The sequence below is a fragment of the Gracilinanus agilis genome, chromosome 3, assembly GCF_016433145.1.
Source record: "Gracilinanus agilis isolate LMUSP501 chromosome 3, AgileGrace, whole genome shotgun sequence".
Lineage (NCBI taxonomy): Eukaryota > Metazoa > Chordata > Mammalia > Didelphimorphia > Didelphidae > Gracilinanus > Gracilinanus agilis.
The window spans coordinates 627398006-627417826 of record NC_058132.1 but is presented as its reverse complement, the minus strand read 5'-3'; the positions used below and the strand labels follow the sequence as shown (position 1 = coordinate 627417826).

Below are 19821 nucleotides of genomic sequence, written 5' to 3'. Positions count from 1 at the left end.
CAGTTCCTGCAGATACTTCCAGCTTTTTCTGAAATAATCTTGCATATCATTTCTTATAGCACAATAGTATTCCATCACCAACATGTACCATAGTTTGTTCAGCCATTCCCCAATTTATGGAAATCTCAATTTCCAATTTTTTTGCTACTAAAAATAGAACTGCTATAAATATTTTTGTACAATTAGGTTCTTTCCCCTTTTTATTATCACATTGGGATACAAATGCAGTAGGGGTATTACCAGATCAAAGGGTATACACAGTTTTATAGCCCTTTGAGCATAGCTCCAAATTGCCCTCCAGAATGGTTGGATCAATTCGCAACTCCACCAACAATGCATTAGTGTCCCATTTTTGCCACATCCCCTCCAAAACATTCACCGCTTTCCTTTACTGCCATATTGACCAATCTGATAGGTATGAAATGATACTTCAGTGTTATTTTAATTTGTATTTCTCTAATAAAGAGTGATTTAGAACATTTTTCATATGATTAATGATGGTTTTGAATTCTTCATCTGAAAATTGCTTGTTCATACCCTTTGAACATTTGTCATTTGGGGAATGGATGTCCATCTCTTCTAGTGGTTCCATTCCTCTCTGGTCTCTATTGCAAGGCTGAAACATCCATGTCTTGTATCTTCTCCCCATATGGTTGGCCAAAATTTCTCTGGCCGTAGTCTGTTGTTGTGGGGGTTAATTTTATCAAGGTCAACTTCCTTCTTCTACCAAGAGACTCTGTCATTCTCCTATTACTGGAAATACCCTCAGACTCAAGTTCCTTTACTTTTTCTGTTTCAACTTCTCAGTTCCCAATATTCTTTGCAATGAAACATTATGCTAATTTGAAGGATCTAGCAGAATTTGTCTTTCACAAGCATCAGTCTTTGAAAACACAGGCTCAGTGCTATACCACAAGGAATTAAACTTCAGTGAAAACCATATTTGTAAATGATGAAAAACTTGAATTTTATTTAACATTAATAAAATACTTCTTAGGCAGAAACACATAAAACTCTAACCACTCCTTAGAAGGACCTTAATTGTAAGAAATGTTTTGTAAAATCTCCCAGAGTAGTCAAGACAAGCCAAATCATGAAGGCTTTATAAAATAATTACTGTGTAACCAGTGGAATACAAAGAAAAGCAAAAGACCATCCCTGTTCTCAAGAAGCTCACAGTCTAAATAGATAACTATGGACAAACAAGGTATAGACAGTCAAAATTGGAGATGATCTCAGAGGGAAGCCACTCAAATTAAGGAGGACTAGGAAAGGCTACTTGTGAAGCTGAGAGTTTACCTAAGATTTGAAGGCAATCTGAGGAGCTAGGAGGCAGAGATGAAGGAGATAGAATTTCAAGAATGGAACATGAATAGCCAGTGAAAATACACATAGTCTGTCAGTCAATAAACATTTATTGAGGACCTTCCAAATGCCAGGCACTGGGCATGTAAAAAAAGGTAAAAACAGTGCCTCCTCTCAAGAAGCTCATAATCTAATTGGAGGAGATCACATGAAATCAAGCTATAGCCAGGGTAAATTGGAAGCAATCCACAGAGGGAAGGCATTACAATTAAGGATAATCAGGAGAACTTTCCTATAGAGGCAGGGTTGTGGTTGAGACTTGGAGGAAGCTAAGAGATAGAGATGAGGAGGGAGAACATTCTCAGCATGGAGGGCAGCCAATGAAAATAGTCCGAGATAGAAGATGCAGAAGTCTGGGTTGTAGCGTATGTGGAGAAGAATAAGATATAAGAGGACTGGAAAGGTCAGGTAATGACAGACTTTGAAAGCCAAACACAGGATTGTATATTTGATCCTGGACATAAGAGGGAGTCATTGTAGTTTGCTGAAAAAGGTAAGGGAAGTGACAGGGTCAGACTAGCACTTTAGAAGGATAATTTTGACAGCTGAATGGAGAGTAAACTGAAGTAGGGTCAGACTTGAGGCAAAGAGACCAAGCAGAAGGCTATGACTAACCTAGTTTAAGCATGAGATGAGATAGTCCTGCACAAGGATGATAGCAGGGAGATGGCGGCAGAGGAAAGAAGGGGACATAGATGAGAGATGTTAAAAAGCTAGAAAAGAAAGGATTTTACAACTGATTAGATGTGTATGAGGAGGCGAGACATAGTGAAAGGAAAGTCAGGAAGTGGTGAGGACTTAGGGAAAGAGATAATGAGCCCAGATTGGGACATGATGAATTGAGGATGTCTACCAGACGTACACTTTGAGATGTCTAATGTGCAATTTGAGACGAGACAATATTAATCACCCTGCCTCCTGTCGCCTAGAACCCAGAGTCACACAGTCAGTGAGACCAATCAAATATTCTTGATAACAAATCTTCCAAATCCTTTGAAGTCATTCTCCATTTTCTCTAATGAAATCAGATTATCTTTTTTGAACATCTATATTAAACCTAATTCAATAATAATTGTTTTTTTTAATTTTGCAAAAGATTAGATTGAAGAATTACAGGAATAAGTCAAAAAGCATTTGTAAGTGCAAACTATATAACAGATACTGGGCTAACCTGTACAGATTCAAATATAAATAAAACAAACATTCAATATATTCCCTGAGTAACTTACATGCCAAAGGGGAAGACGGTGCAACTTGCAAGGTCAAATGAATTACCAAAGAGGGCTATGCTTTATAGAAATAGTACCTCATGGAAGATCCTGAGTAACATTTTTAAGAACAATTGTTTCATTGATTGCCAAAATTTCTCCCTTTTTCCTTTCTCTTTGCCCCTCTCAGAAAACCATCCCATATAACAAATAAATTTAAAAAAATGATCAGCAAAACTAAATAACACATCAAAAGATCTGAAAAATAACCCACCTCTACAAAGGAATAGAAGGAGGAATCTTCTCTTGAGTGATATGTTAAGACTTATACATAAACTTCGTTATGGAGGTAGATGGGAGCCACTGTAGATTTTTAGTGTGTGATGTGATTAAAACTGGGAATTCACAAGAGAAATAGGTCAGCCCTGGGCTGGAAAGGAAGAGACTGGAATTAGAGAGACCAGGTAAGAGGCAATGAAGGCATGAACTGAAGTGGTCGTGATGGGAATGAAGAGGATTCCAGGAAATCTTATTATTGTTTAAAGAATCATTGAAAATATCCATTTGTGGCTGGACTTATCATAGATAAGTTATCATAATAAGTTATCGTATATAACAATATGGAGGCAGAGGAGCAGGGAAGACTTCTCTTCCTGCTCTCCCAACTATATGACTCTGGGTTAAGTCATTTAATTTCTCTCTCTACCTCAGTTTACCCATCTGTAAAATGAAAATAACAACAGAGAATAAGAGCACCTACCTCACATAGTTGTGAGAATTAAATGAGATAATATGTATAAAGTGCTTTGCAAACTTTAAAGTGCTATGTAAATGCTGGTTATTATCCTTGCATCAATGGATGGAGTGGCCATCTGGTCACTGTTCCTCAAAACAATATTGGCATTTTGCCTTGACCTGTGATGCCATTGGTGTAGGAAACTTTCGATGTGAGTGAGTGATGAAAGTGAAATGACTTCTCCAGGGTAACACAGCTTATACGGATCTGAGACTGGGTTTGAACTCAGGTCCACTCCCTGACCCAGGGCCCATACTCTATCCACTCTGCTACTTTCATTTCCTCATCTGTAAAATGGGAATAATAATAGCAGCTACCTCCCAGCATTACCATCAGGTTCAAATGGGGATAATATTTGTAAAGTGCTTTGAAACCTTAAAATGACATAGAATTATCAGCTATTATAATTATGTTAAATTCTTGCAATTATTCTGTAAGGTAGGTCCAGCAAGTATTATTATCTCCATTCTATAGATGAGGAACCTGAAACTCAGAACAGGTTGCTATGACTTGCCAATGGTCCCACAGTGAGTAAGCACCAGCGGCTGGATTTGAACCTGGTTTGCTTTTGACCCCAATGCAAGACTCTTGCCAAGTTCCTACTCTGCAGGATTTTACAGTGAAGCCATCAAAGTTAGAGGGAGAGAATTAGATCTTTTTTCCTGAAGCTGGTGGTGTCAAATGAGAGCTGGGAACCAGATTCACCCATTCCTATGAAATTCCAAAAGGACTTTGAAACCTGCCCTCTCAGAACTTGTTGTTGTTCACTCATTTCAGTCATGTCTGGCTCTTCATGACCCCATTTGGGCTTTTCCTGGCAGAGATAATAAAAAGGTTTGCCATTTCCTTCTCCAGCTCATTTTACAAATGAGGAAACTGAGGCAAAGTTAATTGATTCACCTAGGGTCACCCAGCTAGTAAGTGTCTGAGGCCAGAGTTGAACTCAGGAAGATGAGTCTTCCTGACTTCAGGAATAGCACTCTATCCACTGCATCACCTACCCACCACTCTCAGACCTAGTAGGGCAGACTTATAGAGATAGAAATAGAATAAATTCTGAGAAAAGTTCCCAAATAGCAAGTAATTTAATCTGAATAGGAAGACAAATTTTTTGGAACACCTTCTCTTCTGTGTTATTATCAGTTATAAAACAGAAAAGTGGCAAGGGCCAGGCAGTTAGAATTAAGAGACTTACCCAGGGTCACACAGCTAGGAAGTATCTGAGGCAAGATTTGAACTCCTAGCCCAGCATTCTACCTAATTGGCTCAGAAGACAATTTTTTTTGTGTGTAGTTTAATAGTCTCCTATCCTTTACTCCTTCTTCCTCCAGGACAAATCACAACCCAGTGGCTCCCACCTATGGCATCAGATTAGAGATGCAGATGAGACCTCTCTGCTTGGTGTTTAAAACCCTTTTCAAGGATGCCTCTTCTTCCCTTGGAGTCTTCCCATTCTTTATTCTCCTCTATGCACTCTGTGAGCCGGCTCAACTAGCCTCCTTGCTTTCTCCCCTCTCCATGCCTTTGCCCTGGCAATCTCCCAAGCCCAGAATGTTCTCTTTCCTCATGTCCACCTCATAGTCTCCCTGGCTTCTGTTGATACTCAGTTCAGGCTACTAGAGATAATGCTTAATGTACCCTTCAATGAATCTAGTTATTTTTATTTGTAGTCTCTCTTATTTGAATGTGAGTTCCTTGAGGTTGGGCGCCATTTGCATCTTTGTATCTCCATTGTTAATAATGGCTTAAAGCTTTATACAAATATTATCTATGACTATTAATATTAATAATAATGATTATTATTAGTGCTAGATAATGCCTCTTAACCGATTGATCTATAAAACAAAATGGGATAAGAGTCTCTTATTATGATGCTTTTCATTAGAAGGCATTAGTCTCTAGAACCTCTCCAGTTTCACATGCCAATTAGTTTTATTTTAGCTATTCCACAACCATCTCCAATATTAGTTTTAGCCTGGGGCCATAACCAGTCTCTCCTACTTGGCAGGTAGTCATTATCTAACATTCAATCAGTAATAATAACAAGTAATCTGGTCTACCCGGAGAGATGAGCTGTAACCATTGCCTTGGGAAGAGAATTTTCCATGTCTGGAGATGAATCAGAGTGTTCTGGGTAGTTACCATAACAACTCAGGTGTCTAAAAATTTGAGTCACCATCACCCACGTCCAGTGCTTTGGAATTTATCTCACATCTGTCAGGCTTTATTGAAAGAAGACACCCCCAAGGAAGCTAGTCCTAGTAACAAATTTACAGTCTGATGCCCACTGCGTATTATTGTTCACATTGAGAAGCATGAGGTTTTCTCATTTGTAGCTCAAGTTCCTTTGGTGACAGTTATAATAAAAAAAAAACAGCTAACACAGAGATATCATTTTAAGGTTTGCCAACTCCTTTATCTATGTTATCTCATTGGAGCTCACCTAGCAAATCTGAGAGATGGGTCTAAAGGACATTAAGGCTAGGTAGTAATTAAGGCAAATTCAAATAACGCACAACTTGATTTCATTCAACTTGTAATACCAGGTCACTTTTAATGCAAGCCAAAATTCAAACCAATGTGACCTGTGAGAGCTAGTCAAAGGTTTGGACATGCCATTACATCATTAATCTGCTCTTGCCTAATGCCATGTGCGGATATAATGTGCTGCTGGGTACCATATTACCCAACAGGTATGGTAATTTTTTTAAAAGGGCCCTGAGGGGCAGCTGGGTGGCTTAGTGGATTGAGAACCAGGACTAGAGACATGAGGTCCTGGGTTCAAATCTGACTTTAGACACTTCCTAACTGTGTGACCCTGGGCAAGTCACTTAACCCCCATTGCCTAGCCCTTATTCCTTCTTCTGGCTTGGAACCAATACACCGTATTAATTCCAAGATGGAAGGTAAGGGGTTAAAAAATAAAAATAAAAAGGGCCCTTAACAAAATAGGCAAGCAGAAGAATATTGCAGGTGCACAAAAAGAAGAAGCTTGTTTTTTTATTACATCAGAAATAACGATGGGAGAGTACTGGAGAGACTTCAGTATTCTTGTTGTGCCTGAGTCAAGGACCTCTCCAATCCTAGATTGTGGGACATTTTAGGTTGGCAAGGGCTGCATAAGCATGTGACCATTATTGATGGCATCAGATCTTGAATCTTCCATTCTAAAGTAAACATTAAAAAGGTCCCAAAATAGTTTATTTCTTGTTCTTTATTCCTTTCCAGCCAGTATTTTAGCAGCATCAGTAAGTTACACATGATGCAAAAGTATGGAGATCTGCTCCTTATAAGTTAAACTACTGTAAGTAAATAATTTCTCTGCAAAATGAAGAGATCGTCCCAGATGGTTTTGGAGCTCCTGTTGGCTCTGAAGTCTGTATTTTTGTAACCCTACAAAGACCAAGGAGGGAGCTTGGATTATTACTTGGGGCACAAGAAGGAGCAATGAATGGAACAGAGTATGGAGGAAATGTAGGCAACCCTATTTTGGTCCATTCCAGGTTCATGACTGATTGGTGGAACTATGTTTTCTCATCCATTAAAAAGAGATTCACATAATTGACAAGGTTGTGAGTTTGAACCAGAAATGATAGTGTGGAAAGTGCACTAGTTCATAGGATCCAGTTTTAAATTCTACTTTTATTCCTTGTGTGATCTAAGGTAAGTCACTTATATCCTTCCTCAGCCTCAGTTTCCACATCTGCAAGATGAGAGGTTTAGACTAGATAGAGGTCCCAACAAACCCAAACCCTGTGATCTTATGTTTCCTGTAAGTGGGTTCAAATCCTACTTCTGATAATTACTACCTAAAGGAACTTGGGCAAGTCACCTTCCTGGATGCCAATGTCCTCATCTGTAAAATGAGAATTGGACTTTGATGGTCCCTGAGATCCTTTCAAGCCCCAATTCCCTGAGCCTACCATCCTATGACAGTTAAATGAAAGCATTTTGGGATGAATGAAGTGCCATATGCACTTACAGGAGGAACATTTATGGCACATTGTTAGTCTGTCATCCAAATGCTTCCTGAGCCACTGAAATGGGAAACATGTCCCAAGCAGGGAGCATATGTGTATTCTGGGCCACATACCTGCTGGGGCTGATGAGGTCATCCCGTTCATCCCCCTGCCAAGGCAGCCTTATTTCCCTTCCCGGGCTTTATCCAACAAGGTAAATGATTCATGCAGCGGATCTCCCAGGACACGGCAAAGCAGAGGGCTTAGGAGAATAATGGATGGAATGTGAGATGGCAGATGCAACCGCTTGGTGTAAATAAATTTTGCTCCATTTCAGACGAAGTGTTGGATTTATTCAAGCTAACTAGCTAAGTTGTCAGTCAAACGGAGCCAGGTTACTAAGCAGATTTGGAGAGCAAAACAATTCATACACCATTTCCTCCTGACAGAGGAATGAGGCAGTGCTAAGGAGGGAGCAATCCTTTCTAAATTGGGCCAGAACGCTTTTCTTTTTGGGGTGCGTGGAGAGAATATAGACAGTTTTCTCCATAGAAAAAGGCAGTCTGGAATAAGCCATTAGGAGAAATTCAGACAGATGATGGAAGATCCTACATCCCAGTCCCCTTAGACAGACCTGGAACACAGCACTGAGTAGTGTACCAAATGATCTGCTAAAATTTATATCCATTTGGAACAATCTTATGAGTATAAAATATGTGTTCCTGTGAATCCATCTTAGGATTTTTAGTTTCCTTCAGAGCTCATTGCAAGGATCATCTTGGTGGGGACTTTACTGAACCCCGATCTGCTTTCTCCTAGCCTCCATCTTACCTTCTATCTTTTTTCCCTAAATATCTATATATGGACATGTGCCCCATGGATAGCCTGTTTCCCTTTGGTCTTTGAGATTCCAGTACCTAGTACATAGGAGGCACTTAATAAATACTGTTGACTGAGTGATTGATTGGGTGTATATAGAGTGGATGTACACATAAGATACAAAAAATCTGGGACTTCATTGATAATAGACACAGACACAGATTGACACCTTTTCATGTTCTGTGAGTTGTCTCAGCTAAAAAGAATCATCAGGTTCCTCCTCTCCTCTCTGTTTGGTGACAGTAGCTAGTGGCCAACATTTATAGAGTGCCCAATATGTGCCAAGCACTGTGCTTTACCAACATTATCTCAAACGATCCTCACAATAATCATGGGAGATAGATGCTATTATTATCCCCATTTTACAGATGAGAAAACTGACAAATAGAGTTTAAGTGATGTGCTCAGGGTTACAAAGTTAGTAAATATTTGTGGTTGGTGTTCTAGACTCCGGGTCCAGTACTCTATCCATTGTACCACTTAGCCAGGCTGTTTCTTGAATGACATGGTACCTCACCAAGCCCAAGCCCAAAACCTTTTCATCTTGGTAGGACTTACCTGAGCTTAAGCTTCAGATGAGATTTAGTGTCATGTCCACAGCACTATGAGGCACCGGAGGAAAACTAGGCTCTAGGACCCTCTAAATACATGTCTGTGTATGTGTAGGGCAGTGAAGCTATACATATATAATAGTAATGTTGGTGGGTTTTTTTTGCATTTTATTGTTGATAAAGCACTTTCATACATTATCTGATTCGTGCCTCACAAGTATGTATACTGCAGACATTATTCTCTCCTTTTTATAGATTGAGAAAATAGACACTCAGAGAAGTGATCTTCCCATGGTTCCAGAGCTAGGAAATGTCAGTGTCAGGTTTCGAACCTGTATTTTCCAGATGCCACGTCCAGCATTATCCACTCTGCCATGTTGCTTCTTCAAAAAAGTATATATGCTCACACCCAGATAGATTATTTCCACGAACTGCAATAATATCGTGTGAAAACCCAGTAGAGGGTTGTCTGGCACTCCTATGGGCAATTTCATCTAAATAAAGGATAAATTCAAAATACAAATATATATATGCACTATCTTCATGCTATTGATTCATCCATGGCTGTTCTGAAATTTTAGCATAATTGTGCTGAATGTTGGACTGTAGCCTATACTTTTCTTCCCAAGAGAATGTTGAAATACTTAGAAATCAAGTGAGTCATACTTCACTTTCGTCAGCCAGAAAATAACAGTTGTCTCTCTAAATGTATCCCAGATCTTTTCAAACAATTTTTTGTGTTCGCTTAATTTAGGGAAAAAGCAATGTGGACCATTCTGTAAACCTCTATGATCATTACACCAACTTCTATCCATGGTAATTGTTCAGTGGTAGCTACGTTCATCATCTTCTTAACATGTTTCCATAACTAGTAAGTAATAATGGTCTATTCAATATCAGTTTCTTCCATTGGTCCACTAAAGGTTTAAGCTTTGGAAGGTTAGGGGGCTGCATCCTGTTTATCATCAATATTTCATTATAAAGCATCACTGTACATAAGATTTTTTTAAAAATTCAGTAACAGAGTAATCAGGAACAGATCTCAGAATGGACCTGGTTTATTTCCCCTTTTCCTGGTCATGTGGTATCCAAGCCCTCCAGGACAGAAGGCAGTTAATCATTTTCCAATTACCTCTCCAAGAAAAGAGTGTCTTCAACTTCTCTTGGTAGTTTCTGTGTTTGACAATGCTAACAGTCATCAATTTTCTCTATACGCTGTCTGTTGTTAAGGTATTTTCCCTCTATCAGACAAATCTCTCTTGAAATTTAAATTTTTTAATCTTCCTTTCCATTCTCAGAGGGAATGGAGAATTGTTGAGTACCGTCTTCTTTGGAATCATTCTCTGTGCTTTCTGAAGAGTTATGGAGGTAAAGGTATAGCTGCACAATGGGCTTATTTTCTCTACTGCTGTATCCTCCCTAGTAGAATGAAAACTCTTTGAGGGCAGGGACAATTTTTTTTTCCCACTTTTATCTCCAGTGCCTTTCACTTAGTAGGAATTTAATAGAAGCTTATTGAACTGGATGCTTTGGGAGCTAGTGGAGCTAGTGGAGACCATGGCAAGGATTTGAAAACAGACAGATAGTCCAGTCTTCATCGACAACCAGTGCCCAACTCTGATTGCCAGAAGTCATGCATGATTGCTATGACAAGGTGGTGCTGAAGGAGAAAGAATGAAAGGAAAAGCTGTATGTAGAAACTGAAGAAGAACAAGGACATTGTAGATGCACCAGTGACACTCATTTTGTGCCACTTAGAGTCTGACCCTTCTCTTGTTCAAACAAAATCATTTTAAGTTTTCTTAAACCCTGTTTTCCGATTGATATCTTTATGGCTCACATCTGGGCTCTTTCCAAGCATCCATATGTTCTGCCTCCAATGCTGATGGATCCCTCCACTCTCAGAAGGGATGGAGAATAGTTAGCTGCCATCTTCCATCTGATAGTACTTTCTGAAGAGATGTGATGGAGGCAAAGGGCCCCTTTCCAAGACATCCAAGATATCAAAATATCCAAATAGCCAAGTATCTCTGATATTGACTGCCCGTGTGACCTCCCTGGACTTTAATTGCTTTACCTATAAGAAGAAGAGATTGGACCAAATGGCCTTTAAGGCCCCTTCAAGCTATAATTCTAGAATTTCCTTTACCTGGAATCTCCCAAACAGTTGATACTTTTGTTCCTCATTTAGCAGCTATACCAGCTTCCTGTACGTAAAAGTCCTATTGTTATTATTAGATTGATTAATATTAAGACTTTATTATTGTAATCTAAAATATTTATTAATATTATTGGAATAGATATGACAATAATGCCATTATTCTTTATAATAGTACATACTGTAATAAATAATAAAACCTAATTTTTAGATCTTGGCAGAGTATAATGAATATATCTATATAATTAAGACAACTAGATGGCACAGTGAATAAATAGACTGTGCTGGGTCAGAAGTCAGGAAGGCTTGAGTTCATCACCAACCTCAGATGCTTCCTGGTTGTTTGACCCTGGGTAAGTTTCTTATTCTCTGTTTGCCTCAGTTTCCTCATCTGTAAAATGGAGGTAATAACAGTACCTACCTTGTAGGGTTGTTGCGAGGATGAAATGAGATAATATTTATAAAATGCTTAGTGAAGTGCCTGGCACTCAGGCAGTACATAGATGCTTATTGCTTTCCCTGCCCAGTGTTTAAAATCTCATATGGTGACCTAACAACCTTTGACAATGGTCTGCTTACTTCTGTTCACAGACATACAGTGGAGGTCTGGACCCATGGCCGAGAGCCTGAGCAACATGCCACGCCACTCGCTTTACATCATCATTGGCGCGCTCTGCGTGGCCTTCGTCCTCATGCTGATCATCCTCATTGTGGGCATCTGTCGGATCAGCCGGATCGAATACCAGGGCTCTGCCAGGCCCGCCTATGAGGAGTTCTACAACTGCAGGAGCATCGACAGTGAATTCAGCAGTGCCATTGCCTCCATCCGCCATGCCAGGTGTGTGGGTTGGGAAGGGAAGTGGTTTGATACACTCATGCAGGTTGTAGGAGGCAGCAGGGTACCGTGTAAAGAGGACTGGCTCTGGAGTCACAGGACTTGGGTCCAAATCTTATCTCTGGTGTTCACTACCTACCTGACCATGGGTCAGTCACTTCTTCCCCTTCTGGGCCTCAGTTTCTCCATCTGGAAAATGAGGAGATTGGGTTAGATGGCTTCTGAGATCCTTGATCTGTAATCTCTTGGGAATGTGTTCATAAATTGCTTACGAGGTTAAAAAAATCTTAATGTAACATTATGTTGAGATTTTTAGAGAAAAGCACATGCCCCCTTTTAAGTACAGTACTATTAAGATCTCCCCCTTTATGGTGGGGAGCCAAAAGAAGGAAGGGGGTCCAGCTTTGCGATGCTTTAATTTGAGGAAGTTAAGAAGAGGGAAACTAATCTAACCTGACAAGTGAAGATCAGGCTTCTGTGGTCTTAAGAGAACTGCTTACAGGTATTGTGAGGTGAAGAGACTCATTACACAGCCAGGGTCTATTAGAGACAGAATTTGAACTCAGGTCTTCCTGACTCAAGGCCACTTTTCTAGACATAATACTATGCTCCCTCTCTCTGTCTTGAATTAGACAAACAGAAATATAGTATATAGATATTCATTGTCCATTTTGCTTAAAGTTCAGCAAACATTAAATGAATATTTACTACGAGCTAGGCAGGTTTATTGGCTTCTCTCCAAAAACCTGGAGGGACTTAGTCTACCTCTGAGTGAGGGGGTTGTTTCCTCATTGCTTTGGCATGGTCCATTGATGGCTGTAGGGATATTCTAGGAATAGAGTGAGAGGGCCAGGGAATCTCAGCTCTCGTTCACACCAGAAGGGTATGTGCTTGGACCTTTGTAGGCTCCAGAGGAAGACCCCGGAATCCCTTCTTTTGAACCCCCAAACCGGTTGTCATGGGCTGTGAAGGGAAATGTATATTTATGATGAGTTGCTAAGGGCTGAACCTGCAGCAGCTCCTAGCAGAGAGCTCATTGAGGGCTTTTCACTTGGATACTGTTGGTAGGGAGGAAGCAGAGTCTATCAGCATAGCAATCTGGGACTGATTTTTTCAAAATCAAAACCATTTGCAATTGAATGATGAAAAGGCAAGCTCCTTATGTGAACCACATGACTAAAATAAAACAATTGGATTCAAGACATTCTCCTCCAAAATACCTGGAGGTGAGAACACTTGACTTCTAGCAATTTCCTCAGTGGGATGACATATTTTCCACCAAGTGAACCCTGGCTGGGTCTCTGACCCCATTGCTTCAGGGAACCTTTGGGTTTCCTTTTTCCTTTTTCCTCCAAGGAAAACACATACAACCCTCTCAAGTTAGATCTTTCTCAAGTTAGTCCTCAAGAACTTGGAGATAAGGGGAAGTGAGGCAGCACAGTGGTTCAGTCTTGGGACGGAGAACTTGGGTTCAAATCTGGCCTCAGACACTTCCTACTCTGTGACCCTGGGCAAGTCACTTAACCAATTGCCTGGACTTTAATCCTTTTCTGTCTTAGAAATGATCATCAGAGGGGGCAGCTGGGTAGCTCAGTGGAGTGAGAGCCAGGCCTAGAGACAGGAGGTCCTAGGTTCAAATCCGGCCTCAGCCACTTCCCAGCTGTGTGACCCTGGGCAAGTCGCTTGACCCCCATTGCCCACCCTTACCACTCTTCCACCTATGAGACAATACACCAAAGTACAAGGGTTTTAAAAAAAAAGAAATGATAACCAGAGAGAAAGGCAAAGGTTTAAAAAGAAAAGAACTGGGAAACACAAATGCCCAAATGAAGGGACTCTAGCTTTTAGCCTTCAGGTTACACTGACATCAAAATGATGGAAGTATACCATCATTCAGGCAGAAAGGGAGCTTAGTGAGTCACCTGGATAAAAGAGAGAGCCAAGATAGAGTGTCTTACTCATCGGTGCCAAAGGTCTTTTAAAATATTTACTAGGGACTGAAGGAAGGCTTTGGCAGCCATGATGTCAATACCAGTGATGTCAACATCCATTCTAGGCTATTGGAGAGGGGGAGTAGAAGCAGACCCCTAGACAGGTCACCAAGCAACCAACCTCTGATGCACATTTCCTATCTGACTGCCAGTCAAGACAGCTCCCATTTGTTTTGCCTGTTGTGTCTCAGGATCGTATGATGTAGAAATGGAATAGGAAATATATGGATTAGGTGAACATCAAACAAAGTATTTTACCACAGCATCCTCCTCAACATCATGAATCACCTCATTACTTCAATGAGAAGGCATTTTCCTCATCTCTCTTTCCTCCCCCTCCCCTTATCTCCTCTTCTTAAATGCCTCTCTCCTCCTAACTGTCCTGCTCTTCTTTCTGCTCTCCCCTTCTCTCATTCTTTTCCCTTCTCCCCCCCAACTATTTCTTCTTCCCTTCCCTTCTCTTTCTTTTCCTTCCCTCTTTTATCTTTCTCCTTTTCTCCTATAGTCCCCCTATTTTCATTCCTTCCTTTTCTTTTCTCTCCTTCTTCCCTTCTTCTCTCCTTTCCTTTCCTTTCCTCTCCTCTCCTCCTCTCCTCCCTCTCCTTCCTTTCATCCTGGGAAAAGTTTATAACTAAACAATAGGACCTTGGTAGCAATGGGTTGATTAAATGATAGGATTTTGAACAAAAAATATCCATAAAGATCATCAATTTTAAACTCCACTTTCTCCAGATGAAGATATCAGGGTCCAAGGGAGTGAATTATTTTACCCAAGGCCTCATGGAAAGTGGCAGATACTGAGAATATATTTAGGCTGGACTTTGATTAAATGACAAATCAGAGAATTCACTTTGATATTTTGCTGACTGGCTTTTGACTTGCTGGTTCAAAGTACCTAACCTTTAGCAGATGAGAAGATACTGTCTTTCCTATCCATGAAGATGATGTTACTGATTGATGTCATGGCACCCTTTGAGGACTGTTTCCCAAGTGGTGAGGATAGATTTGCAATAATCCATCCACTTGTTCTCACCAGCTGAACTTTCACAATTAAATCAGTGGTTCTTCTCCTGGAGGTCATGTACTTTAAAAAAGTAGCTAATTATATTTTATAATATAATTGTTTTCCTTTGTGACCCAATGAATGTTATGAGTTTAAAATCATTCTTCAGTGACAACTAGGTGGCACAGTAGATAGAGCATCAGACCTGGAGTTGAGAGGACCTGGGTTCAAATTTAGCCTCAGACACTTACTAGCTGTGCGAACCTGGACAAGTCACTTAACTCTATTTGCTTGGCCCTTTGCCCTTCTGTCTTAAAGTCATTGATAAGACAGAATGTAAGGGTTAAAAAATCATTATTCTGAGAACACGTTAATAAATTTCATCAGATTACGAAAGGGATCAACATTACAAAAGGACACAACAATTGTGAAGAATGATTAGACTGAACAAAGGTACATTCGTTCATTCAATTTATTCAAGAAATATGTGCTAGAGTAATAATGGCAAAGCAAAAGACTCAGAAGACGTGGTTTTATATCCCACTTACATGTAACGTGTTTGATTTCAGTCAGGTCACATAATAAGAAGGATTAATAATTGCAAATTAATAGTAACAAATAGCATTTATGTAGCACCTACTATGTGCCAGACACTGTGTTATATGCTTTACACATATTTCATTCTCACAGTTATTCTGGGCAGTAGGTGCTATTATTATCTCTATTTTACAGTTGAAGAAACTTAATCTCTATGGGTTCCACTTTCCTCAGCTGTAAAATGGGGATAATAATATGTTACCTTATCACAGAATTGTTTCCAGGAAAGTGCTTTATAAAACTAAGCACCACACCTCTAAATGTGAGCCATGCGTGGGGCACTTTGCAGTGTTCTAGAAAGACTTGGGCATCCAATTATCTTACTCTGCCTTATGAATATAGAATAACAACCTAATCAAGTAAGGGAAGGTTTAAATCTCTTTAAATACCTTTAACCTCTTAAATATTCTCTGGGATTTCTCAAGATGATATGACACATCACATCCAGCTTAACTTCCCCCCTACTACTTAGGTTAAATGATTCCTCCTGCAGTTTTGGTGTCTATACCGCAATAAAGTCAGTCTCTCTTATCTGCTAGCGCAATTCTGATATGGGAGCGAGGAGAATAGTTTCTTCTATTTTAAAAAAAAGCTTTAAAATTATTGTTGGACGTTCTTGAGTGTCATGAAAATAGCCCCCGCTTGCTCACATCAGTGCTGTTTTGTTAACTCCTCAGACCTTTATTTTGCTTGGTAACTATCTGGAAACATGCCTTCTACCTCCTGGAGACGAATTGGAATGAATTGGCATGTGTCATCAACTAGCATTTCCAAAGGCAAATAGTTTTCAAGAATGTTTTTCAGGGTGGGGGTTCAGCTGACTGATCTCTGAGGGATTTTCCCATTCTGAGATAGCAGGATTCTATGAAAGCACGATTTTCTCCCCCCCCCCCCATCTCTCTTCATCAAATGGTGAAGTTCTAAGTGATGCCAAAGCTCCGGGAAGAGAGAGGGCAAGGAACAGGGCCAGGATTGGTCCATGGTGAATAAACTCATTACATTTCTGGACAAGCTGATCTAGGAAATGTTTTTTAAAAATTAAAAACATATATTAAAATAAAGGTTTTCATAATTTTTACTTGTACATGCCAACTAGCATTAAAGGTTGTAAAGAATAGGTTAGTTAATTTTTTTTTAAATTGGGGTTTTAAGTCATTGCAGTGAATGTGAAATGAGAAACAGTGGTGAATCAAAAAATAAATTAATTTCTCTGGATATTCATGGGGCTTAATAAAGAAGAGAAAAATCAATATGAGTTTTCTTGAAATCCATCATGCTATGTCTAAAAGCATTGCAAAGATTGAGTATAGAAACCACTTGAGTTTGGATTCTGTTGATCTTAATTCAATTCAACAAACATTTATTAGTTGCCTACCATGTTCATGGTGCCAATCGATACTGGGGATTCAAAGACAAAATCCAAACAAGTCTCTGTTCTCTCCAGGAGCTTTTACATTCTTACAAGGCTAGAGGAGGGGATACAACTCATCACTTGAGTAAATACAAAATAGTTTCAGGATTTAAAGATCACTAAAGGAGCAGCTGGGTAGCTCAGTGGATTGAGAGCCAGGCCTAGAGACGGGAGGTCCTAGGTTCAAATCCGGCCTCAGACCCTTCCCAGCTGTGTGACCCTGGGCAAGTCACTTGACCCCCATTGCCCACCCTTACCACTCTTCCACCTAGGAACCAATACACAGAAGTTAAAGGCTTAAAAACAAATAAATAACTAAATAATGAAAGTTACCAAGTGATAAAAATCATTAAAAAAAAAAAAGATCACTAAAAATGAGGGCCATCAAGAAAAGCATACAATCCCTGAACAGAATCTTGAAGGAAGGGATTCTAAGTGTGAGGGATAAAGAGAGAATATGAACTTGAACCATTTTCTTAACATTTTTGGGGCCAGTTTCATCAATTGAAAAATGAATGTGTTTTAGATTAAATGTCTTTCTTGCTGGGTCTGAGATTGCATGTTCTAAGATCTCTTCTAGGTATGAAATTTTAGGATTCTATCATTGCTCACATAATAAACCCTCAATAAATGTATACTTCATATTTTAAGGAATTATGTATCCAGAGCTCCTATATATATATATATTTACTAATTTTATATTTAACTGTATATCTATAGATATGCATATCTATATGTACTTATCTCCTCCATTAAAATATGAGCTCCTTGTGAAAAGGAATTTTTTTCTTCATTCTTTGTACTTGGCTCTTCAGTGGCTGGCACAGGTCTTGACACATAGTAGGCACTTAATAAAAAGGAAGTTGGTTGATTGATTGGTCCTGAAATATGCTAGGAGCTGCATTCATTTCTTCTATCCATTCCATCCAGTGGACAGTTTTGTTTAAATGACCAAATGAGGCATAATTTTTCTTTAACCAGAATTTTATTTTCCTTTTGTGTTTCAGGTTTGGAAAGAAATCCCGCCCTACTATGTATGATGCAACTCCCATTGCTTATGAGGATTACAGTCCCGATGACAAACCCTTGGTCACACTGATTAAAACGAAAGATTTGTAATCGACTGTATCTTTTTTGGATTATTTTTCAAAAAGATGAGATACGACACTAATTTAAATATTTTTAAGAGTTAAAAAAAAACCTAAGAAATTTAAATTGTTAGCTGCTCAAGAATTTTCTGTAGAATATTTAAGAACTAATTTTCTGCAGCTTTTAGTTTGAAGAAATATTTTAAAAACTGAATTTGTGAAGTTCATAGACTACATTTTAATGTACTTCCAGCTCTCTAAACCATAGGCTTCTAATAGTGTGTGCTCTTTTCATGGTAGACACTATTATGACACCCAGATTAATTTCTGTGCTCGTTGCAGAATAAGTCTAATGGAGGAGAAGTTTCTATTTGACATTAAAGTGCCGGCTTTCAGAGTAGTGTTAGGAAAAAAAAAAGTAAAGCATAGTCTGATGCATAATACAGTATATCCATAACTTAAAAGAAGTCTAAGATGTGTGTGTGTTGTGAAAAAAGAAACTAGTTACATTAATTATTCCTCACCTGAATGAAATTAGCTTTTTGCCTTATTCTGTGCATGGGTAGAGATCCTATTTCTGCATTATTTGGTTGAATCTTGTGGAAGCATACTTTGGAGTTCAATGTCGAGTTTTGTTTTGTTTTTGGTAATTGTCTTCAAGGTAGGCCACCTTTACAAAACAAACAAACAAACAAACTACAAATACAACAAGTATCTAGTAAGACAAATTTGGTGATGGTGTTGATCCTTTATTTTTCTTTGAAAAGTCCAAGTTTTTTTCTATTGTGAGTAAATTAAAATCTATCTATGTTTTAAGTTGTTTGCTCTTAAGAAGTTTCAACTGTATGAGAGAACCGGCTCTTTGGATAGTGTATATTTCTCCTTACATATCTTATTTATATCCAAGACCCTTTTTTGTGGCTGTATTTGAATGCCCTGTGCTTCTTCGAGTTCTTGCTGATTTCAAAGGATATTAAATAAATGTTATCAAATCAGTGCTGCCATGGACTCTTTCATTTGAAACAACAACAGGAATGTTTGATTTTGTTACTCTCTTTTGAAGAGAAAAATCTGTTTTAACCACTCAGGTGAATTGATCAGAAGTGCATTGGGAACTGGCTTTGAATCCAGGAAGACTTGGGTTCCAGGCTTTCCTCCAACACAGCCTCGATATGTTACCCTGGGCAAATAATTTTATCTCTAGGTGTTCTAGACAAGTCTCTAAGACCATAAATTGATGAGAAAAATTTCTACCTGTATTGGTAGAAGTTCATCAAAGATGCTCTCTTCCTCTATGAAATCATAGAACTAATCCCTGCCCCTATAACTGCCATTATCAGTCATCATTCATTGTGTCTTGGAAGAGCCCATCCTTTTTGTTCATGGAGTTTGGAGATGGAATGAAGAGGGTGATGAGGAAATGCATTGCATCTAGGACTTTTTGGTCCTGGGGCAAGCAGCATGAATCGTTCTCTCAGTGAGTTGGGGCTGGGGGGTGAGGATGGAAGGAGAGCATCAACTTCTAAGGGAGGAGAGATGAGCATGAGGGGAATTGTGGGGTGGGAGAACACAGTGGGACATGGGAGGAGTTCACTTCAGCTTGAGGAAGGAGCTGCAGGCACCATCAACGAATTCTCAATTCCCCAACTGCCATACCATGCAACACTTTTGTTTCTGGGATTAGGATATTTGAAACATTTATGTCTCGAGGACATAAGCATAAAAACTGAAAAACATCAGAATTAGGAGTTTAACAGAGGGCTCCCTGATTCCAAGACAGGCTCACTCTTCATTAAACCATGTCAGTAACCATCCAAATAATGCAGAGCACAAATCCCCAGTCTGATTCTTCAGTGATACAAGACAACGGGTCGGGTTGAAATTTTTCTTTGGGTCAAGAATGCTATCTAGTAGAATCGAACATGAATCTAGATGATTAAAAGAGAGAAAGAAAACATTTGAGTTGTACTTTCTAGTAGT

The 19821-nt window shown here is 39.3% G+C and overlaps 1 protein-coding gene across 1 annotated transcript in view; it reads left to right on the top strand.

Moving 5' to 3' along the window:
* The window catches only part of DNER (delta/notch like EGF repeat containing), a 226749-nt gene extending 207913 nt beyond the window's left edge, over positions 1 to 18836 (top strand). The window contains exons 12-13 of the mRNA XM_044669452.1: positions 11508 to 11754; positions 17761 to 18836. Coding sequence (XP_044525387.1) covers positions 11508 to 11754; positions 17761 to 17872 — 359 coding nt within the window. The 3' untranslated portion in view covers positions 17873 to 18836. The remainder of the gene's footprint in view (positions 1 to 11507; positions 11755 to 17760) is intronic.
* Positions 18837 to 19821: the final 985 nt, after the last annotated feature.